The sequence below is a fragment of the Gobio gobio genome, assembly GCF_949357685.1.
Source record: "Gobio gobio genome assembly, chromosome: 4".
NCBI lineage: Eukaryota > Metazoa > Chordata > Actinopteri > Cypriniformes > Gobionidae > Gobio > Gobio gobio.
In genome coordinates, this window is record NC_137100.1 from 67,221,708 (window position 1) to 67,246,821 (window position 25,114).

The 25,114-nt window shown below is 40.2% G+C and overlaps 1 protein-coding gene across 2 annotated transcripts in view; it reads right to left on the minus strand.

The window, feature by feature from the left end:
- The window catches only part of eng (endoglin), a 97,087-nt gene that overhangs the window by 22,076 nt on the left and 49,897 nt on the right, over positions 1-25,114 (minus strand). For both annotated transcript variants that reach the window (XR_013816432.1, XM_079816133.1), the window contains exons 5-8: positions 9,036-9,216; positions 7,054-7,225; positions 3,258-3,357; positions 2,979-3,165 (exon numbers count right to left, since the gene is read on the minus strand). Coding sequence is in view for 1 of the 2 variants with exons in the window: in XM_079816133.1 (XP_079672259.1) it covers positions 2,979-3,165; positions 3,258-3,357; positions 7,054-7,225; positions 9,036-9,216 (640 nt within the window). In the remaining variant the exon portion in view is untranslated. The remainder of the gene's footprint in view (positions 1-2,978; positions 3,166-3,257; positions 3,358-7,053; positions 7,226-9,035; positions 9,217-25,114) is intronic.

The following is a 25,114-nucleotide window of genomic DNA, read 5'->3' on the forward strand; positions in this document are numbered from 1 at the left end:
TTTTGCTTAAAATCATCTTAAAACGTGATTAATTGCTCATTGCTCCAGTTGATCTGACACTGCCAGCCATTTTGGCATGTCTTGTCTTCTTCTTTGCGCTTGGCCCCGGTATTGCTGCTTGCAGCTATATTTATTATTATTCATCTTCTTCTTCTTCTTCTTCTTTTTCTTCTTCCGCCACGAAGTCTATGGCAGCCCATAGAACCGTATGGTAAAAAGTTGTGAAATTTGGCACACTAATAGAGGACAGTCTGGCATGTCACCGTAGCAAATTTGGAGTCTCAAACTCAATCCCTCTAGCGCCACCATCAGTCCAAAATTTGACTCATGTTTATGCTAATAACTTTTGAACCATAAGGGCTAGAAACAAAATTCTTTTTTCCTCTGATTCCTTGGCTCAAGACGATTCGATTGCAACCTATGACGTCATTTTCCGCCATGGTAATTTTCCCGCCATTTTTAATTAACCGAAAAACCTACTTTTACGAACTCGTCCTAGACGGTTCATCCGATTTGCACGAAAATTTAACCAGATCATCTTCAGACCATGCTGACAAAAAATCTTGCAAATCAAGTTGATTCGTCAAATCATTTGCGATAAACGCGCAAACAAATTTTACGTAGCGGTTGCAAAAACACTCTTAAGGCAATATCTCCGCAACGCTTTATCGTATTCAAACCAAACTTGGTACATGTCATCACAAGCATGACTTGAGGCAACATACAGCGTTTCGGCGCAGTGCCACCTACTGGTCCGGAGATACGAAAAATTGCAATTTTTGCTTATAACTTCTGAACTGTTTGTCCAAAAATCATAAAAGTGGTCTCGTTACATTCAGGACGGCATGCCGAGTCGTCTGATATTCAATTTTACCATATCGGCCATTTTGGCTGTCGGCCATTTTGAATTTTGTCAAAAAATGCTATATTTTACAAATGCATTAGTATATTGTTACTAAACTCGGTATGTGACTTCCTTGCTATGCCCTGAAGGTACTCAAAAAGTTTTAGGGCAGTGCCACCTTGTGGTCAAAAGATATAACAAACTTGACAAAAATGCTAATAACTTTTGATTAAATTAGCCTAGTATATTGAAACTGGTCATAATAGAGTCATTGGCTCATGCCGATTCAATTGCAACCTATGATGTCATTTTCGGTCATGATAATTTCCCCGCCATTTTTAATTTTCCAAAAAACCTACTTTTACGAACTCGTCCTAGACGGTTTGTCCGATTTGCACGAAAATTGAACCAGATCATCTTCAGACCATGCTGACAAAAAATCTTGCAAATCAAGTTGATTTGTCAAATCGTTTTCGATAAACGCGCACACAAATTTTGCGTAGCGGTTGCAAAAACACTCATAAGCCTATATCTCCACAAGGCTTTATCGTATTCAAACCAATCTTGGTATATGTCATCAAAAGCATGACTTGAAGCAACATGCAGCGTTTCGGCGCAGCGCCACCTACTGGTCCGGAGATACAAAAAATGGCTATTTTTGCGTATAACTTTTGAACTGTTTGTCCAAAAATCATGTCTTCCGCACCATGCTTTGAAGGTACTCAAAACGTTTTGGGGCAGTGCCACCTTGTGGTCAGAGGTTATAACAAAATTTACAAACATGCTAATAACTTTTGATTAAATTAGCCTAGTTTAATGAAACTGGTCATAATACAGTCATTGGCTCATGCCGAGAACAGAGATACTAATTTTTCCATATTTGGTCAAACATCCTGTCCTCAATGTTCTTATTTGATCAAAACCTACTTTTTCAAACTCATCCTAGACCGTTTGTCCAATTTCCACCAAAATCGAATCGTATCATCTTCAGACAGTGTCAACAAAAAGTTAGGGATTTTGCATCAATAGATGAAACCGTTTTTGTAAACCGCAGCGACGAAGTTGAGCCATCATGCCAAAATTACTCTTGAGGCTGTATCTCTGCAATGCTTATACATATTGGCATCAAACTTTGCATGTGTCATTGTTCCCTTATTCTGACCACACCACATCAATTTCGTATCTGTGCCACCTATTGGTCAAAAGTGATAAACCATTAACTTACATTATCAGTGACTCAATATATGATATTTCAGCCATTTTGCCTAATCTTCTTAAACTGTATAATTGTTAATTGTTGCAGTTGGTCTGACACTCTCAGACTACAATGCATTTTCAGCCTTTTGCTTAAAATCATCTTAAAACGTGATTAATTGCTCATTGCTCCAGTTGATCTGACACTGCCAGCCATTTTGGCATGTCTTGTCTTCTTCTTTGCGCTTGGCCCCGGTATTGCTGCTTGCAGCTATATTTATTATTAATACCATTATTGTTATTATAAATTATAAATATTACCACTACTATTACTAATATTATCATGAATATTATTGTTGTTACTACCACTACTGCTACTATTATTATTATTATTAATACCATTATTGTTATTATAAATTATAAATATTACCACTACTATTACTAATATTATCATGAATATAACTGTTGTTACTACCACTACTGCTACTATTATTATTAATAATACCATTATTGTTATTATAAATTATAAATATTACCACTACTATTACTAATATTATCATGAATATTATTGTTGTTACTACCACTACTGCTACTATTATTATTGTTGTTATACTTATTGTTACTATTATGATTACTACTTCTACTACAACTCTATTTCTATTCTCTTTCTATTGTTTTTTTCTTTTGTTATCCATCCTCTTATTTTTTTTTATTTTTTTCTTTCTCTCCTTCTCCCAGAGGTTTTGGACCATTGCAGCTTGATGCAACTTTGTAATGTAATTGTTTTTGTTTTGTTTTGTTTATTTTGTTTTGTCCGTATTCTGTTGTTTTGTTACAACATGTGTATGGTTTTGAGCATCAATAAAAAAAGATTTAAAAAAAAGATATGCTCTTTTAGGAGAAGGAAAGTCACACAGGTTTGACTGTAAAGACACATCACCTGCGGCGCTGGAGTTGTCTCTGATCCACAGCTGGATGTGTGGAGCGTTCAGACGGATCTCAGAGTAGCTGCTGATGAAGGAGCTGTTGTAGAAAAACTTCACCTTCTGTCTGATGTCTCCAGCGTCATCGGAGATCTCAGACATCGCAGGAACACGCAGGCTCTTCAAGAGCACAGGATTGTTGGACTGTAAGAAGGACAGATGCATTACAAGCTGATCTGTTTGGTGAGCTTCTACCATAAACACAGTTGTGGGTCATTTTCGATGCTCATTCTCACCACAAATTGTATATTGTGGCTCGCGTGGATGGTCCACTCAGTGTGTGTTGGACCTCTAAACACCAGTTTGGCCTCCGATGACAGATGCACGGACACATGCCTGAAAGAAAACGCCACATTAATGCGTCGATCAACCTTAAAAATCAGTGTGACTTACACTACCGATGTTTGTTTTTGCGAGACGTCCTTTTTAAAGTGCGCCTGTTTGGGATATGAGGTTCTTGTGTTGTTATTGAGTTGTTTGTGAATGTAAAAGCTCTGTAAAGTGCAGATGAATGGAGTTTTTGTCTCCCAAAAGAAAAAAGCAAGGTTTGTATCTAATTTGCATAACGTCCGCCCTATGGTCTTGATTGGTGTTCCTCAAGGCTCAGTACTAGGACCCTTTGCTTTTCACCCTTGAGAGATATCATTAGGAGACATGAAGTTAGTTTACGCTGATGATACTCAGCTCTATATTTCTCCGCACCCTGACTAAACTTTCCAATTCACAAAAATAATGGAATGCATAGCTGATATAAAAAATTGGATGACTAGTAATTTCCTACTAATTCATTCTGAAAAAAACAGAGATTCTTAAAATGTCTGCACATCATAACCTAGTAACACCTGATTGGTCTTGATTGGCTGAACGGCGTCTCTTAGCCCCGCCCTCACACACTGTAGTTAATGCCCTCCTCTGCTCCTGATTGGCTGAACGGCGTCTCTTAGCCCCGCCCTCACTGACTGTAGTTAATGCCCTCCTCTGGTCTTGATTGGCTGAACAGCGTCTCTTAGCCCCGCCCTCACACACTGTAGTTAATGCCCTCCTCTGGTCCTGATTGGCTGAACAGCGTCTCTTAGCCCCGCCCTCACTCACTGTAGTTAATGCCCTCCTCTGGTCCTGATTGGCTGAACGGCGTCTCTTAGCCCCGCCCTCACACACTGTAGTTAATGCTCTCCTCTGGTCTTGATTGGCTGAACAGCGTCTCTTAGCCCCACCCTCACACACTGTAGTTAATGCCCTCCTCTGCTCCTGATTGGCTGAACAGCGTCTCTTAGCCCCGCCCTCACTCACTGTAGTTAATGCCCTCCTCTGCTCCTGATTGGCTGAACAGCGTCTCTTAGCCCCGCCCTCACTGACTGTAGTTAATGCCCTCCTCTGGTCTTGATTGGCTGAACAGCGTCTCTTTGCCCCGCCCTCACTCACTGTAGTTAATGCTCTCCTCTGGTCTTGATTGGCTGAACAGCGTCTCTTAGCCCCGCCCTCACTCACTGTAGTTAATGCTCTCCTCTGGTCTTGATTGGCTGAACAGCGTCTCTTTGCCCCGCCCTCACACACTGTAGTTAATGCTCTCCTCTGGTCTTGATTGGCTGAACAGCGTCTCTTAGCCCCGCCCTCACACACTGTATTTAATGCCCTCCTCTGCTCCTGATTGGCTGAACGGTGTCTCTTAGCCCCGCCCTCACTCACTGTAGTTAATGCCCTCCTCTGGTCTTGATTGGCTGAACAGCGTCTCTTAGCCCCGCCCTCACTCACTGTAGTTAATGCCCTCCTCTGGTCTTGATTGGCTGAACAGTGTCTCTTAGCCCCGCCCTCACACACTGTAGTTAATGCCCTCCTCTGGTCTTGATTGGCTGAACAGCGTCTCTTAGCCCCGCCCTCACACACTGTAGTTAATGCCCTCCTCTGCTCCTGATTGGCAGAACGGCGTATCTTAACCCCGCCCTCACACACTGTAGTAAAATGCCCTCCTCTGCTCCTGATTGGCTGAATGGCTTATCTTAACCCCGCCCTCAGACACTGTAGTTAATGCACTCCTCTGCTCCTGATTGGCTGAACGGCGTATCTTAACCCCGCCCTCACTCACTGTAGTTAATGCCCTCCTCTGCTCCTGATTGGCTGAACGGCATCTCTTAGCCCCGCCCTCACACACTGTAGTTAATGCCCTCCTCTGGTCTTGATTGGCTGAACGGCATCTCTTAGCCCCGCCCTCACACACTGTAGTTAATGCCCTCCTCTGGTCTTGATTGGCTGAACAGCGTCTCTTAGCCCCGCCCTCCATCACTGTAGTTATTGCCCTCCTCTGGTCGTGATTGGCTGAACGCCGTCTCTTAGCCCCGCCCTCACTCACTGTAGTTAATGCCCTCCTCTGGTCTTGATTGGCTGAACAGCGTCTCTTAGCCCCGCCCTCACTCACTATAGTCGAGTTTGGTTGGTGTTGTTCATGTGGAGAAGCCGTTTTCCGCTGAGATTGAGACGGTCAAACCCACGCCATCATTACTGTTCGTATCACTGTGTGTCAAGAGATATGATAATGAGCGCTTGCTTTCCGACCAATCACAGCAGAGCAGGCTCTCGGAAAGGCGGGGCTTAGAGGCTGAATCTCCAAACAAACCATTTCAGACACTGAGAGAAAAGAGCTGATGCTGCAGTGGATATTATGAGAGAATTAAAGTGTTTTTTTGACCTGAGATGCATGTAAACATATTGAAGGAGACTTTAAAATGGCCGACATTTGACTGGTGGTGTAGACTTTAGAGATTCATTGGAAGATGTGAGGAGGTCAGATGGAGCTAAACAATGGACCGCAACTGAAAGGTACTGTGTGGCTAGATCATACAGACATTAAAGGGTTAGTTCACCCAAAAATGAAAATTCTGTCATTAATGACTTACCCTCATGTGGTTTGACACCCGTCAGACCTCCGTTCATCTTCAGACACAAATGAAGATATTTTAGTGTAAATCTGATGGCTCTGAAAGGCCTCCATTGGCTCAATGCACTTTACACTCTCAAGACCCTTAAAAGACACTAAAGACTAAAGTTACAAAGTCCATCTCACTACAGTGGTTCTAAAATAACTTAATGAATCGGCGAGAATAGTTTTTGTGCGCAAAAAAACCCTAAATAACGACTTATATAGTGATGACGATTTCAAAACACGGCCTCATGAAGCTTCGAAGCGTTATGAATCAGTGAGTCGATTCATGATTCGGATCGCGTGTCAAACTGCCAAACTGCTGAAATTTGGCGATCCAAACCGCTGAATCGACTCACTGATTCATAACGCTCTGAACTGCTGAAACGACTCACTGATTCATAACGCTCTGAACTGCTGAAACGACTCACTGATTCATAACGCTCTGAACTGCTGAAACGACTCACTGATTCATAACGCTCTGAACCGCTGAAACGACTCACTGATTCATAACGCTCGGAACTGCTGAAACGACTCACTGATTCATAACGCTCTGAACTGCTGAAACGACTCACTGATTCATAATGCTCTGAACCGCTGAATCGACTCACTGATTCATAACGCTCTGAACTGCTGAAACGACTCACTGATTCATAACGCTCTGAGCTGCTGAATCGACTCACTGATTCATAACGCTCTGAACTGCTGAATCGACTCACTGATTCATAACGCTTCGAAGCTTCATGAGGCTGTGTTTTGAAAGCGTCATCACTATTTAAGTCGTTATTTAGGGGTTTTTTGCGCACAAAAACTATTGTCGCCGATTCATAAAGTTATTGTAGAGCCGCTGTAGTGAGATGGACTTTGTATCGACGTCTTTAGTGTCTTTTAAGGGTCTTGAGAGTGTAAAGTTGAGCCAATGGAGGCCTTTCAGAGCATCAGCTTTACACTAAAATATCTTCATTTGTGTCTGAAGATGAACGGAGGTCTGACGGGTGTCCAACCACATGAGGCTCAGTCATTAATGACACAATTTTCATTTTTGGGTGAACTAACCCTTTAAGGAAGCTTATTCTGGCATGGCATTTTTAGAAACCTCCTCCAAAGCTGAAACTGACCTTATACTGAAGCCGTCAGGGACATTAATGACGTGCAGCTGATCTCCAGGATGCTTCATGTAGCAGGACTTCAGCTCATCGGACGGCTCGGACAGGTCCAGCTCGATGAAGGGTTTATCCGCGGGGGTTTCCGGCTGCAGGACACATGTGGAGGGTCGCGGGACGAGCTTGGCTGGAAGAGGCGATGATTGGATCAGTCGGTGCGTTTACATGGAGCAATGTAATCGGTTTAAAAGTCCAATCCGAATCAAAATGCTCCATATAAACACCTCAATCGGAATAAAAATGGACAAACCGAATTAAATTGTAATGGGTTTGAGAAGGGTGGGATAAACCTTTTCATGAACCGATCAAACGAAAAATTCCACCATGTAAACAACCTGATCAGATTACTAATTTTTCTGAGGTATTAAACTTTTTATTTCGTAACAAGTTATGAACATAATGTTGGAATAATGACACAGCATCTCATCTTGACAGCGTTTGTCCTGTAGGCTTCAACTGCGCCTGACAGAAGAATTCATTTTTCTGAGGTGATTCTTACACTTTACAACAAATAATAAATAGCTTTTATAAAAATGTCGATATTTCTCTCCGTTTCTCGCAAGTTATATATAAAAAAATGTCAACAACTGTTTCAAATTGGTTAAGTAACATTAGCCACAGTTAACCTTTTGTTCATATTTATATTAGGGCTGTCAAAAGATTAATCGCGATTAATCACATCCAAAATAAAAGTTCGTGTTTACATAATATATGTGTGTGTACTGTGTATAATTATTATGTATATATAAATACAAACACATTCATGTATATATTTAAGAAATATTTGCATGTATATACATTTTTATAATTTAAATTATATATAAATATAAATATTTTATATATAAATATAATACATTTTTCTTAAATATATACATGCTTGTGTGTGTTTTTATATATAAATAATAATTATACACAGTACACACACATATATTATGTAAACACAAACTTTTATTTTGGATGTGATTAATCGCGATTACACACACACACACTCACTCTGATTATTACACACACACACACACACACACACACACACACTCTGATTATTACACACACACACACACACACACACACACACACTGATAATTACACACACAGGGGCACGCACCAGCACACACACACACACACACACACACACACACACACACACACACACACACACACACACACACACACACACACACACACACACACACACACACTCTGATTATTACACACACAGGGATTATATAAGTTATATATAAAACATTTCAACAACTGTTTCAAAATGGTTAAGTAACATTAGCCACAGTTAACCTTTTGTTCATATTTATACTATACATCCAAAATAAAAGTTTGTGTTTACATAATATATATAAACACAAACTTTTATTTTGGATGTGATTAATCGCGATTAATCCTTTGACAGCCCTAGTTTATACCTCTGTGATTATGGTATCTTTCCTTAATCATCTGAAATATCACTGCGTTTAGTACTAGTAATGATGCGGAGCACGTCTTGAATGCTTTCATTCATGTTTCACCGTATGTTTTTATTAATAATTTGTGTCCATTTTATTGATAATTTTGTGTTTTTCAAAATAAAGTCCGCGTTCATCATTCCCAGCTGTTGTATAGGACATAAATTAGGTTAAACTACTGCATGAAAAATAAATATTTATAAAAATGACCAACACAGAACTATTGATCCACGAACGTCGCAGTTATTATAATTGGCAACGTTATGAATCAATGCGACAGACAAAATGTCACAAAATTATCCTGAAAGTCAGCACATGAACACCAGATGGGTTTAGATAACGCCTCATGTGAACAGTCCAGCCAATCTTTCAGTCGGAATGATTTTAATCGGAATGACAAAAAAGTGTGCATGTAACACACACACACACACACACACACACACACACACGACCTCAGAGCCACAGAGAGCGTGATCTTACCCGAGATCCCAGTGAAAGTGATGCTGACGGGATCTCGTGCTGTGGTGAAGGACGTGACTCCTCCAAACCTCTCGACTGCCCACTTCAGGAGCTCTGAATCTCCATCTGCGGACGGGACGACTTCAGCCTGAGGAGGGCGTCTGTCTGGCTGGATCAAATTAATCGAGGTCCCGTTGGTCTTCTGTAAAATGGAAGGGAAATGTGTAAATCTGGTCTCAGCCGGACTCAGTTCTCATGTTCAGGTCCAGCTCATGATCTCAAACGCTCTGCTCATCTGTCCATGGGCATCAGGTCTGAACACCAGCTGTGATCTGGAGCTGCTATTGGAGGAACTGAACACCACTGACCAACACACACCTGCTCTAGAGTTACACACACACACACACACACACACTGATTATTACACACACAGGGACACGCAGCAGCACACACACACACACACACACACACTCTGATTATTACACACACAGGGACACGCAGCAGCACACACACACACACACACACACTCTGATTATTACACACACAGGGACACACAGCAGCACACACACACACACACACACACACGCTATTGTGTTGTTTTAACTCAGCTATTGGGTTGTTTTAACCCAGCGATTGGATTGTTTTAACTCAGTGACTGGATTGTTTTAACCCAGCTATTGGGTTGTTTTAACTCAGCTATTGGGTTGTTTTAACCCAGCGATTGGATTGTTTTAACTCAGTGACTGGATTGTTTTAACTCAGTGACTGGATTGTTTTAACTCAGTGACTGGATTGTTTTAACTCAGCGATTGGATTGTTTTAACTCAGCGATTGGATTGTTTTAACTCAGTGACTGGATTGTTTTAACTCAGTGACTGGATTGTTTTAACTCAGTGACTGGATTGTTTTAACTCAGCGATTGGATTGTTTTAACTCAGCGATTGGATTGTTTTAACTCAGTGACTGGATTGTTTTAACTCAGCGATTGGATTGTTTTAACTCAGTGACTGGATTGTTTTAACTCAGCGATTGGATTGTTTTAACTCAGCGATTGGGTTGTTTTAACTCAGTGACTGGATTGTTTTAACTCAGCGATTGGATTGTTTTAACTCAGTGACTGGATTGTTTTAACTCAGCGATTGGATTGTTTTAACTCAGCGATTGGATTGTTTTAACTCAGTGACTGGATTGTTTTAACTCAGCGATTGGATTGTTTTAACTCAGCGATTGGGTTGTTTTAACTCAGTGACTGGATTGTTTTAACTCAGTGACTGGATTGTTTTAACTCAGTGACTGGATTGTTTTAACTCAGTGACTGGATTGTTTTAACTCAGCGATTGGATTGTTTTAACTCAGTGACTGGATTGTTTTAACCCAGCGATTGGATTGTTTTAACTCAGTGACTGGATTGTTTTAACTCAGTGACTGGATTGTTTTAACTCAGCGATTGGATTGTTTTAACTCAGCGATTGGATTGTTTTAACTCAGTGACTGGATTGTTTTAACCCAGCGATTGGATTGTTTTAACTCAGTGACTGGATTGTTTTAACCCAGCGATTGGATTGTTTTAACTCAGTGACTGGATTGTTTTAACTCAGTGACTGGATTGTTTTAACTCAGCGATTGGATTGTTTTAACCCAGCGATTGGATTGTTTTAACTCAGTGACTGGATTGTTTTAACTCAGCGATTGGATTGTTTTAACTCAGCGATTGGGTTGTTTTAACTCAGCGATTGAATTGTTTTAACTCAGCGATTGGATTGTTTTAACTCAGCGATTGGGTTGTTTTAACCCAGCGATTGGATTGTTTTAACTCAGCGTTTGGGTTGTTTTAACTCAGCGATTGGATTGTTTTAACTCAGCGATTGAATTGTTTTAACTCAGCGATTGGGTTGTTTTAACCCAGCGATTGGATTGTTTTAACTCAGCGATTGAATTGTTTTAACTCAGCGATTGGGTTGTTTTAACGCAGCGATTGGGTTGTTTTAACTCAGCGATTGAATTGTTTTAACCCAGCGTTTGGGTTGTTTTAACTCAGCGATTGGATTGTTTTAACTCAGCGATTGAATTGTTTTAACTCAGCGATTGGGTTGTTTTAACGCAGCGATTGGGTTGTTTTAACTCAGTGACTGGATTGTTTTAACTCAGCGATTGGGTTGTTTTAACTCAGCGATTGGATTGTTTTAACTCAGTGATTGGGTTGTTTTAACTCAGCGATTGGATTGTTTTAACTCAGTGATTGGGTTGTTTTAACTCACGATTGGATTGTTTTAACTCAGCCATTGGGTTGTTTTAACTCAGCGATTGGATTGTTTTAACGCAGCGATTGGATTGTTTTAACTCAGCGATTGGGTTGTTTTAACTCAGCGATTGGATTGTTTTAACTCAGTGATTGGGTTGTTTTAACTCACGATTGGATTGTTTTAAAGGGGCTATATGCAACTTTTTCCCCCAAATAAACGTAACAATAGCCTTTTTATTTGACCATTTATGACTCAAACATCTCCTGATGAGCATACTGACACCTTGTCCGCTCACAGTGGGTGCACCTATAAGTCTGTATCCTATTTTTCCTATTTTCTGGCGGGTCGTCTTTTCCCGCGCTGTCTGCGGATGTGACGTCACCACCGCTGCGAGAGCGAGCAGAAAATGAGAGCAGTTCTGTTTTTTGGCCACAGGTGTCAGTCGCGAGTTTAAATTTCAGAAAAACGCATATAGCCCCTTTAACTCAGCCATTGGGTTGTTTTAACGCAGCGATTGGATTGTTTTAACTCAGCGATTGGGTTGTTTTAACTCAGCTATTGGGTTGTTTTAACTCAGCGATTGGGTTGTTTTAACTCAGCGATTGGGTTGTTTTAACTCAGTGATTGGGTTGTTTTAACTCAGCTATTGGGTTGTTTTAACTGAGCGATTGGGTTGTTTTAACTCAGCGATTGGGTTGTTTTAACTCAGTGATTGGATTGTTTTAACTCAGCTATTGGGTTGTTTTAACTCAGCGATTGGGTTGTTTTAACTCAGTGATTGGGTTGTTTTAACTCAGTGATTGGGTTGTTTTAACTCATTGATTGGGTTGTTTTAACTCAGCGATTGGGTTGTTTTAACTCAGCGATTGGATTGTTTTAACTCAGTGATTGGATTGTTTTAACTCAGCTATTGGGTTGTTTTAACTCAGCGATTGGGTTGTTTTAACTCAGTGATTGGGTTGTTTTAACTCAGTGATTGGGTTGTTTTAACTCAGCTATTGGGTTGTTTTAACGCAGCGATTGAATTGTTTTAACGCAGCGATTGGGTTGTTTTAACGCAGCGATTGGGTTGTTTTAACTCAGCGATTGGATTGTTTTAACTCAGCGATTGGGTTGTTTTAACTCAGTGACTGGATTGTTTTAACCCAGCGATTGGATTGTTTTAACTCAGTGACTGGATTGTTTTAACTCAGCGATTGGATTGTTTTAACTCAGTGACTGGATTGTTTTAACTCAGCGATTGGATTGTTTTAACTCAGTGACTGGATTGTTTTAACTCAGTGACTGGATTGTTTTAACTCAGCGATTGGATTGTTTTAACTCAGTGACTGGATTGTTTTAACTCAGTGACTGGATTGTTTTAACTCAGTGACTGGATTGTTTTAACTCAGCGATTGGATTGTTTTAACTCAGTGACTGGATTGTTTTAACCCAGCGTTTGGGTTGTTTTAACTCAGCTATTGGGTTGTTTTAACTCAGCGATTGGGTTGTTTTAACCCAGCGTTTGGGTTGTTTTAACTCAGCTATTGGGCTGTTTTAACTCAGGTATTGGATTGTTTTAACCCAGCGTTTGGGTTGTTTTAACTCAGCTATTGGGTTGTTTTAACTCAGCGATTGGGTTGTTTTAACCCAGCGATTGGATTGTTTTAACTCAGTGACTGGATTGTTTTAACTCAGCGATTGGATTGTTTTAACTCAGCGATTGGGTTGTTTTAACTCAGTGATTGGGTTGTTTTAACTCAGCTATTGGGTTGTTTTAACTCAGCTATTGGGCTGTTTTAACCCAGCGATTGGATTGTTTTAACTCAGCTATTGGGTTGTTTTAACCCAGCGATTGGATTGTTTTAACTCAGTGACTGGATTGTTTTAACTCAGCTATTGGGCTGTTTTAACTCAGGTATTGGATTGTTTTAACCCAGCGTTTGGGTTGTTTTAACTCAGCTATTGGGTTGTTTTAACTCAGCGATTGGGTTGTTTTAACCCAGCGATTGGATTGTTTTAACTCAGTGACTGGATTGTTTTAACTCAGCGATTGGATTGTTTTAACTCAGCGATTGGGTTGTTTTAACTCAGTGATTGGGTTGTTTTAACTCAGCTATTGGGTTGTTTTAACTCAGCTATTGGGCTGTTTTAACCCAGCGATTGGATTGTTTTAACTCAGCTATTGGGTTGTTTTAACCCAGCGATTGGATTGTTTTAACTCAGTGACTGGATTGTTTTAACCCAGCGATTGGATTGTTTTAACTCAGTGACTGGATTGTTTTAACCCAGCGTTTGGGTTGTTTTAACTCAGCTATTGGGTTGTTTTAACTCAGCGATTGGGTTGTTTTAACCCAGCGATTGGATTGTTTTAACTCAGTGACTGGATTGTTTTAACTCAGCTATTGGGCTGTTTTAACTCAGGTATTGGATTGTTTTAACCCAGCGTTTGGGTTGTTTTAACTCAGCTATTGGGTTGTTTTAACTCAGCGATTGGGTTGTTTTAACCCAGCGATTGGATTGTTTTAACTCAGTGACTGGATTGTTTTAACTCAGCGATTGGATTGTTTTAACTCAGCGATTGGGTTGTTTTAACTCAGCGATTGAATTGTTTTAACTCAGCGATTGGATTGTTTTAACTCAGTGACTGGATTGTTTTAACTCAGCGATTGAATTGTTTTAACTCAGCGATTGGATTGTTTTAACCCAGCGTTTGGGTTGTTTTAACTCAGCGATTGGATTGTTTTAACTCAGCGATTGGGTTGTTTTAACTCAGCGATTGAATTGTTTTAACTCAGCGATTGGGTTGTTTTAACGCAGCGATTGGGTTGTTTTAACTCAGCGATTGAATTGTTTTAACCCAGCGTTTGGGTTGTTTTAACTCAGCGATTGGGTTGTTTTAACTCAGCGATTGGGTTGTTTTAACGCAGCGATTGGGTTGTTTTAACTCAGTGACTGGATTGTTTTAACTCAGCGATTGGGTTGTTTTAACTCAGCGATTGGATTGTTTTAACTCAGTGATTGGGTTGTTTTAACTCAGCGATTGGATTGTTTTAACTCAGTGATTGGGTTGTTTTAACTCACGATTGGATTGTTTTAACTCAGCCATTGGGTTGTTTTAACTCAGCGATTGGATTGTTTTAACGCAGCGATTGGATTGTTTTAACTCAGCGATTGGGTTGTTTTAACTCAGCGATTGGATTGTTTTAACTCAGTGATTGGGTTGTTTTAACTCACGATTGGATTGTTTTAACTCAGCCATTGGGTTGTTTTAACTCAGCGATTGGATTGTTTTAACGCAGCGATTGGATTGTTTTAACTCAGCGATTGGGTTGTTTTAACTCAGCTATTGGGTTGTTTTAACTCAGCGATTGGGTTGTTTTAACTCAGTGATTGGGTTGTTTTAACTCAGTGATTGGGTTGTTTTAACTCAGCTATTGGGTTGTTTTAACTGAGCGATTGGGTTGTTTTAACTCAGCGATTGGGTTGTTTTAACTCAGTGATTGGATTGTTTTAACTCAGCTATTGGGTTGTTTTAACTCAGCGATTGGGTTGTTTTAACTCAGTGATTGGGTTGTTTTAACTCAGCGATTGGGTTGTTTTAACGCAGCGATTGGGTTGTTTTAACTCAGCGATTGGGTTGTTTTAACTCAGCGATTGGATTGTTTTAACTCAGTGATTGGATTGTTTTAACTCAGCTATTGGGTTGTTTTAACTCAGCGATTGGGTTGTTTTAACTCAGTGATTGGGTTGTTTTAACTCAGTGATTGGGTTGTTTTAACTCAGCTATTGGGTTGTTTTAACGCAGCGATTGAATTGTTTTAACGCAGCGATTGGGTTGTTTTAACGCAGCGATTGGGTTGTTTTAACTCAGCGATTGGATTGTTTTAACTCAGCGATTGGGTTGTTTTAACTCAGCGATTGGGTTGTTTTAACTCAGCGATTGGGTTGTTTTAAACCAGCTATTGTGTTGTTTTAACTCAGCTATTGGGTTGTTTTAACCCAGCGATTGGATTGTTTTAACTCAGCGATTGGGTTGTTTTAACTCAGTGACTGGATTGTTTTAACTCAGCTATTGGGTTGTTTTAACTCAGCGATTGGATTGTTTTAACTCAGCGATTGGGTTGTTTTAACTCAGCGATTGGGTTGTTTTAACTCAGCGATTGGGTTGTTTTAAACCAGCTATTGTGTTGTTTTAACTCAGCTATTGGGTTGTTTTAACCCAGCGATTGGATTGTTTTAACTCAGCGATTGAATTGTTTTAACTCAGCGATTGGGTTGTTTTAACGCAGCGATTGGGTTGTTTTAACTCAGCGATTGGATTGTTTTAACTCAGCGATTGAATTGTTTTAACTCAGCGATTGGGTTGTTTTAACTCAGCGATTGGGTTGTTTTAACTCAGCGATTGGATTGTTTTAACTCAGTGATTGGGTTGTTTTAACTCAGCGATTGGATTGTTTTAACTCAGCGATTGGGTTGTTTTAACTCAGCGATTGGGTTGTTTTAAACCAGCTATTGTGTTGTTTTAACTCAGCTATTGGGTTGTTTTAACCCAGCGATTGGGTTGTTTTAACTCAGCGATTGGGTTGTTTTAACCCAGCGATTGGGTTGTTTTAACTCAGCGATTGGGTTGTTTTAACTCAGCGATTGGGTTGTTTTAACTCAGCGATTGGGTTGTTTTAAACCAGCTATTGTGTTGTTTTAACTCAGCGATTGGGTTGTTTTAACGCAGCGATTGGGTTGTTTTAACTCAGCGATTGGATTGTTTTAACTCAGTGATTGGGTTGTTTTAACTCAGCGATTGGATTGTTTTAACTCAGCGATTGGGTTGTTTTAAACCAGCGATTGGATTGTTTTAACTCAGCGATTGGGTTGTTTTAAACCAGCTATTGTGTTGTTTTAAACCAGCGATTGGATTGTTTTAACTCAGCGATTGGGTTGTTTTAAACCAGCTATTGTGTTGTTTTAACTCAGCGATTGGATTGTTTTAACTCAGCGATTGGGTTGTTTTAACCCAGCGATTGGATTGTTTTAACTCAGTGATTGGGTTGTTTTAACTCAGCGATTGGATTGTTTTAACGCAGCGATTGGGTTGTTTTAACTCAGCGATTGGATTGTTTTAACTCAGTGATTGGGTTGTTTTAACTCAGCGATTGGATTGTTTTAACTCAGCGATTGGGTTGTTTTAAACCAGCTATTGGATTGTTTTAACTCAGCGATTGGGTTGTTTTAACTCAGCGATTGAATTGTTTTAACTCAGCGATTGGATTGTTTTAACTCAGTGACTGGATTGTTTTAACTCAGCGATTGAATTGTTTTAACTCAGCGATTGGATTGTTTTAACTCAGCGATTGAATTGTTTTAACTCAGCGATTGGATTGTTTTAACTCAGCGATTGGGTTGTTTTAACCCAGCGATTGGATTGTTTTAACTCAGCGTTTGGGTTGTTTTAACTCAGCGATTGGATTGTTTTAACTCAGCGATTGAATTGTTTTAACTCAGCGATTGGGTTGTTTTAACCCAGCGATTGGATTGTTTTAACTCAGCGATTGAATTGTTTTAACTCAGCGATTGGGTTGTTTTAACGCAGCGATTGGGTTGTTTTAACTCAGCGATTGAATTGTTTTAACCCAGCGTTTGGGTTGTTTTAACTCAGCGATTGGATTGTTTTAACTCAGCGATTGAATTGTTTTAACTCAGCGATTGGGTTGTTTTAACGCAGCGATTGGGTTGTTTTAACTCAGTGACTGGATTGTTTTAACTCAGCGATTGGGTTGTTTTAACTCAGCGATTGGATTGTTTTAACTCAGTGATTGGGTTGTTTTAACTCAGCGATTGGATTGTTTTAACTCAGTGATTGGGTTGTTTTAACTCACGATTGGATTGTTTTAACTCAGCCATTGGGTTGTTTTAACTCAGCGATTGGATTGTTTTAACGCAGCGATTGGATTGTTTTAACTCAGCGATTGGGTTGTTTTAACTCAGCGATTGGATTGTTTTAACTCAGTGATTGGGTTGTTTTAACTCACGATTGGATTGTTTTAAAGGGGCTATATGCAACTTTTTCCCCCAAATAAACGTAACAATAGCCTTTTTATTTGACCATTTATGACTCAAACATCTCCTGATGAGCATACTGACACCTTGTCCGCTCACAGTGGGTGCACCTATAAGTCTGTATCCTATTTTTCCTATTTTCTGGCGGGTCGTCTTTTCCCGCGCTGTCTGCGGATGTGACGTCACCACCGCTGCGAGAGCGAGCAGAAAATGAGAGCAGTTCTGTTTTTTGGCCACAGGTGTCAGTCGCGAGTTTAAATTTCAGAAAAACGCATATAGCCCCTTTAACTCAGCCATTGGGTTGTTTTAACGCAGCGATTGGATTGTTTTAACTCAGCGATTGGGTTGTTTTAACTCAGCTATTGGGTTGTTTTAACTCAGCGATTGGGTTGTTTTAACTCAGCGATTGGGTTGTTTTAACTCAGTGATTGGGTTGTTTTAACTCAGCTATTGGGTTGTTTTAACTGAGCGATTGGGTTGTTTTAACTCAGCGATTGGGTTGTTTTAACTCAGTGATTGGATTGTTTTAACTCAGCTATTGGGTTGTTTTAACTCAGCGATTGGGTTGTTTTAACTCAGTGATTGGGTTGTTTTAACTCAGCGATTGGGTTGTTTTAACGCAGCGATTGGGTTGTTTTAACTCAGCGATTGGGTTGTTTTAACTCAGCGATTGGATTGTTTTAACTCAGTGATTGGATTGTTTTAACTCAGCTATTGGGTTGTTTTAACTCAGCGATTGGGTTGTTTTAACTCAGTGATTGGGTTGTTTTAACTCAGTGATTGGGTTGTTTTAACTCAGCTATTGGGTTGTTTTAACGCAGCGATTGAATTGTTTTAACGCAGCGATTGGGTTGTTTTAACGCAGCGATTGGGTTGTTTTAACTCAGCGATTGGATTGTTTTAACTCAGCGATTGGGTTGTTTTAACTCAGTGACTGGATTGTTTTAACCCAGCGATTGGATTGTTTTAACTCAGTGACTGGATTGTTTTAACTCAGCGATTGGATTGTTTTAACTCAGTGACTGGATTGTTTTAACTCAGTGACTGGATTGTTTTAACTCAGTGACTGGATTGTTTTAACTCAGCGATTGGATTGTTTTAACTCAGTGACTGGATTGTTTTAACCCAGCGTTTGGGTTGTTTTAACTCAGCTATTGGGTTGTTTTAACTCAGCGATTGGGTTGTTTTAACCCAGCGATTGGATTGTTTTAACTCAGTGACTGGATTGTTTTAACTCAGCTATTGGGCTGTTTTAACTCAGGTATTGGATTGTTTTAACCCAGCGTTTGGGTTGTTTTAACTCAGCTATTGGGTTGTTTTAACTCAGCGATTGGGTTGTTTTAACCCAGCGATTGGATTGTTTTAACTCAGTGACTGGATTGTTTTAACTCAGCGATTGGATTGTTTTAACTCAGCGATTGGGTTGTTTTAACTCAGTGATTGGGTTGTTTTAACTCAGCTATTGGGTTGTTTTAACTCAGCTATTGGGCTGTTTTAACCCAGCGATTGGATTGTTTTAACTCAGCTATTGGGTTGTTTTAACCCAGCGATTGGATTGTTTTAACTCAGTGACTGGATTGTTTTAACTCAGCTATTGGGCTGTTTTAACTCAGGTATTGGATTGTTTTAACCCAGCGTTTGGGTTGTTTTAACTCAGCTATTGGGTTGTTTTAACTCAGCGATTGGGTTGTTTTAACCCAGCGATTGGATTGTTTTAACTCAGTGACTGGATTGTTTTAACTCAGCGATTGGATTGTTTTAACTCAGCGATTGGGTTGTTTTAACTCAGTGATTGGGTTGTTTTAACTCAGCTATTGGGTTGTTTTAACTCAGCTATTGGGCTGTTTTAACCCAGCGATTGGATTGTTTTAACTCAGCTATTGGGTTGTTTTAACCCAGCGATTGGATTGTTTTAACTCAGTGACTGGATTGTTTTAACCCAGCGATTGGATTGTTTTAACTCAGTGACTGGATTGTTTTAACCCAGCGTTTGGGTTGTTTTAACTCAGCTATTGGGTTGTTTTAACTCAGCGATTGGGTTGTTTTAACCCAGCGATTGGATTGTTTTAACTCAGTGACTGGATTGTTTTAACTCAGCTATTGGGCTGTTTTAACTCAGGTATTGGATTGTTTTAACCCAGCGTTTGGGTTGTTTTAACTCAGCTATTGGGTTGTTTTAACTCAGCGATTGGGTTGTTTTAACCCAGCGATTGGATTGTTTTAACTCAGTGACTGGATTGTTTTAACTCAGCGATTGGATTGTTTTAACTCAGCGATTGGGTTGTTTTAACTCAGCGATTGAATTGTTTTAACTCAGCGATTGGATTGTTTTAACTCAGTGACTGGATTGTTTTAACTCAGTGACTGGATTGTTTTAACTCAGCGATTGAATTGTTTTAACTCAGCGATTGGATTGTTTTAACCCAGCGTTTGGGTTGTTTTAACTCAGCGATTGGATTGTTTTAACTCAGCGATTGGGTTGTTTTAACTCAGCGATTGAATTGTTTTAACTCAGCGATTGGGTTGTTTTAACGCAGCGATTGGGTTGTTTTAACTCAGCGATTGAATTGTTTTAACCCAGCGTTTGGGTTGTTTTAACTCAGCGATTGGGTTGTTTTAACTCAGCGATTGGGTTGTTTTAACGCAGCGATTGGGTTGTTTTAACTCAGTGACTGGATTGTTTTAACTCAGCGATTGGGTTGTTTTAACTCAGCGATTGGATTGTTTTAACTCAGCGATTGGATTGTTTTAACTCAGCGATTGGATTGTTTTAACTCAGCGATTGGGTTGTTTTAACTCAGCGATTGGATTGTTTTAACTCAGCGATTGGGTTGTTTTAACTCAGTGATTGGGTTGTTTTAACTCACGATTGGATTGTTTTAACTCAGCCATTGGGTTGTTTTAACTCAGCGATTGGATTGTTTTAACGCAGCGATTGGATTGTTTTAACTCAGCGATTGGGTTGTTTTAACTCAGCGATTGGATTGTTTTAACTCAGTGATTGGGTTGTTTTAACTCACGATTGGATTGTTTTAACTCAGCCATTGGGTTGTTTTAACTCAGCGATTGGATTGTTTTAACGCAGCGATTGGATTGTTTTAACTCAGCGATTGGGTTGTTTTAACTCAGCTATTGGGTTGTTTTAACTCAGCGATTGGGTTGTTTTAACTCAGTGATTGGGTTGTTTTAACTCAGTGATTGGGTTGTTTTAACTCAGCTATTGGGTTGTTTTAACTGAGCGATTGGGTTGTTTTAACTCAGCGATTGGGTTGTTTTAACTCAGTGATTGGATTGTTTTAACTCAGCTATTGGGTTGTTTTAACTCAGCGATTGGGTTGTTTTAACTCAGTGATTGGGTTGTTTTAACTCAGCGATTGGGTTGTTTTAACGCAGCGATTGGGTTGTTTTAACTCAGCGATTGGGTTGTTTTAACTCAGCGATTGGATTGTTTTAACTCAGTGATTGGATTGTTTTAACTCAGCTATTGGGTTGTTTTAACTCAGCGATTGGGTTGTTTTAACTCAGTGATTGGGTTGTTTTAACTCAGTGATTGGGTTGTTTTAACTCAGCTATTGGGTTGTTTTAACGCAGCGATTGAATTGTTTTAACGCAGCGATTGGGTTGTTTTAACGCAGCGATTGGGTTGTTTTAACTCAGCGATTGGATTGTTTTAACTCAGCGATTGGGTTGTTTTAACTCAGCGATTGGGTTGTTTTAACTCAGCGATTGGGTTGTTTTAAACCAGCTATTGTGTTGTTTTAACTCAGCTAATGGGTTGTTTTAACCCAGCGATTGGATTGTTTTAACTCAGCGATTGGGTTGTTTTAACTCAGTGACTGGATTGTTTTAACTCAGCTATTGGGTTGTTTTAACTCAGCGATTGGATTGTTTTAACTCAGCGATTGGGTTGTTTTAACTCAGCGATTGGGTTGTTTTAACTCAGCGATTGGGTTGTTTTAAACCAGCTATTGTGTTGTTTTAACTCAGCTATTGGGTTGTTTTAACCCAGCGATTGGATTGTTTTAACTCAGCGATTGAATTGTTTTAACTCAGCGATTGGGTTGTTTTAACGCAGCGATTGGGTTGTTTTAACTCAGCGATTGGATTGTTTTAACTCAGCGATTGAATTGTTTTAACTCAGCGATTGGGTTGTTTTAACTCAGCGATTGGGTTGTTTTAACTCAGCGATTGGATTGTTTTAACTCAGTGATTGGGTTGTTTTAACTCAGCGATTGGATTGTTTTAACTCAGCGATTGGGTTGTTTTAACTCAGCGATTGGGTTGTTTTAAACCAGCTATTGTGTTGTTTTAACTCAGCTATTGGGTTGTTTTAACCCAGCGATTGGGTTGTTTTAACTCAGCGATTGGGTTGTTTTAACCCAGCGATTGGGTTGTTTTAACTCAGCGATTGGGTTGTTTTAACTCAGCGATTGGGTTGTTTTAACTCAGCGATTGGGTTGTTTTAAACCAGCTATTGTGTTGTTTTAACTCAGCGATTGGGTTGTTTTAACGCAGCGATTGGGTTGTTTTAACTCAGCGATTGGATTGTTTTAACTCAGTGATTGGGTTGTTTTAACTCAGCGATTGGATTGTTTTAACTCAGCGATTGGGTTGTTTTAAACCAGCGATTGGATTGTTTTAACTCAGCGATTGGGTTGTTTTAAACCAGCTATTGTGTTGTTTTAACTCAGCGATTGGATTGTTTTAACTCAGCGATTGGGTTGTTTTAACTCAGCGATTGGATTGTTTTAAACCAGCGATTGGATTGTTTTAACTCAGCGATTGGGTTGTTTTAAACCAGCGATTGGATTGTTTTAACTCAGCGATTGGGTTGTTTTAAACCAGCTATTGTGTTGTTTTAACTCAGCGATTGGATTGTTTTAACTCAGCGATTGGGTTGTTTTAACCCAGCGATTGGATTGTTTTAACTCAGTGATTGGGTTGTTTTAACTCAGCGATTGGATTGTTTTAACGCAGCGATTGGGTTGTTTTAACTCAGCGATTGGATTGTTTTAACTCAGTGATTGGGTTGTTTTAACTCAGCGATTGGATTGTTTTAACTCAGCGATTGGGTTGTTTTAAACCAGCTATTGGATTGTTTTAACTCAGCGATTGGGTTGTTTTAAATCAGCTATTGTGTTGTTTTAACTCAGCTATTGGGTTGTTTTAACTCAGTGACTGGATTGTTTTAACCCAGCGTTTGGGTTGTTTTAACTCAGCGATTGGATTGTTTTAACTCAGTGACTGGATTGTTTTAACCCAGCGTTTGGGTTGTTTTAACTCAGCGATTGGGTTGTTTTAACTCAGCGATTGGATTGTTTTAACTCAGCGATTGAATTGTTTTAACTCAGCGATTGGGTTGTTTTAACGCAGTGATTGGGTTGTTTTAACTCAGCGATTGGATTGTTTTAACTCAGTGATTGGATTGTTTTAACTCAGCGATTGGGTTGTTTTAACTCAGCGATTGGGTTGTTTTAACGCAGCGATTGGATTGTTTTAACTCAGCTATTGGGTTGTTTTAACTCAGCGATTGGGTTGTTTTAACTCAGCGATTGGGTTGTTTTAACGCAGCGATTGGATTGTTTTAACTCAGCGATTGGGTTGTTTTAACTCAGCTATTGGGTTGTTTTAACGCAGCGATTGAATTGTTTTAACTCAGCGATTGGATTGTTTTAACTCAGCGATTGGGTTGTTTTAAGCAAACATTTAACCCAAACGCTGGGTTAAAACAACCCAATTGCTGGGTTAGTCCATTTTCAACCCAAGTTGTGTTGTTTTTAACCCAGCATTTTTTAGAGTGCACATCACCTTAATATAAAGTGTTCCTATCACTGTCAGTAAATGCTCTTCTGTGGGCTAGACTTCGGCTCGTGGTGTGTTTGAGACTTCGGCTCGTGATGGATTAGGGTCAGCGGTGTTGCTTTGTGTCTCAATGATAAGACCATCAGACTCGAGACGCCGCACGTCTCCTCCAGGCCTTCAGAAAACACCACATCTGTGATATTCTGCAGCCGGACTCATTCGGGGAGGAGCGGGAACGGAAATAAACGCTCACTCCCTTTGGGTTCGCACTGTAACTCCAGTGTGCTTTGCTCCACTATCTAATAAAGGTTAACAAGGTAGAACAGACTGAAGAAAACTAACTGTCATGGCGGCTGTTTTTTTCGAGTGCTCTGGCATATTCTACACTAGAGGAGTGTGTTTGCTAACTCTCGTGGGGTCACAGGCTAAACAAAGCGGGTTAATTGTCTCTGAGAGCAGCTGGAGCCGGAGCTGGAGCCGGAGCTGGAGCTGGAGCCGGAGCTGGAGCCGGAGCTGGAGCCGGAGCCGGAGCCGGAGCTGGAGCTGGAGCTGGAGCCGGAGCCGGAGCTGGAGCCGGAGCCGGAGCCGGAGCCGGAGCTGGTTTACTGCCAGACACCTGCCAGCGGCTCCCAGGTGGCGGCCCATTAGCTCCACTGTTAGATATCAAGACGTGTGTGAGCAAATGAACATCTCTTCTTTGAGGGAACTCTGGCGGATTGAGACTCACACATATTAGCTCCAATTTTGGTTAAAATTTAAAGTTCATGTATTTGCACAGCAGGATAATTAGTTACCAAAAAAGTATGTTAAAGGGATAGTTCACCCAAAAATGAAATTTAGCCCATAATTTACTCTCCCTCAAGTCATCCGAGGTGTGTGTGACATTCTTCGTAATAGTTATATTACAAAAGTCCAGGCTAATCCAAGCATTATAATTTGATTAATAGTTGCTCTGTTTTTGAAGTCCATAAGAAGTGCATCTGTGCATCATATAACTGCTCCACACGGCTCTGGGGTGTTAATAAAGGCCTTCTGAAGCAAATCAACACGTTTGTGTAAGAAAAATATCCATATTTAAAACTTTATCAAGTAAACTTTCGGCCGACCGCCTTCCCTGTTCAATTTATGGAAAAGTTGAAAGTTCCCCTGCGGATGGAAAGACTAATGTGGCGTTCACGCCGGACGCGATTCGTGCGAATAATTCGCGCAAATCGCGCGAACGTGGACGCTTGTACATTTTGAGTTTATTCGCTTCAATCGCGCGTGACATTCGCTGCACAACAGACGTGATTCTCCTCATGGGCGGAGCTTCTGCCAGCGGCTCGTCTCAGTGAGAAATGTCTGACATGGGCTGTGTTTACACGTCTTTATTTTGTTAAAATCTACTGTTAATGTGTGACAAAACGTAGTTTTAAGACTTTTTCAGTCGATAATGTAGTTGTTTAAAACTCAAATCAGTGGTTTATTTATATAAAGAGTGCCTATTTGAACATGTGATCTGGTGTGTGTGTGTGTGTGTGTGTGTGTGTGTGTGTGTGTGTGTGTGTGTGTGTGTGTGTGTGTGTGAGCTCCAGTGGATCAGCGGCGCTCATTAACCCGGTGAGATCAGCCTTTCCTCAGCCAGTCCTTCTGCCGCTGGCTCTGATGTCTGATTTGCTTTATTTCATGTATAGCTTGTTATACATTACTTATACTTTTGTATTATTGATCATACATAAACTTGCATTTAACAAAAAGAGACTGTGTTGTGTTTCATGTCATTTAATGTTATCACAGTGATAATCATATTGTCTGAACCAGATATTAATATACAGATTTTCTCCTCATTGTTGTCACTACTAGAGCAAGCTCCTGATTGGTTAACGCGGCGCGAAATATCCGCCAAAGTTCAGATTTTTCAACTTGAGCGATTCGCGCGATTCAAAACGCTCAATTCGCGTCCTTCGCGCCGCCTCAATCGCGCGAATCGCGCCACAGAATGCCATTCCGCGTCTCTGCATTGACTTAACATGTAAATCA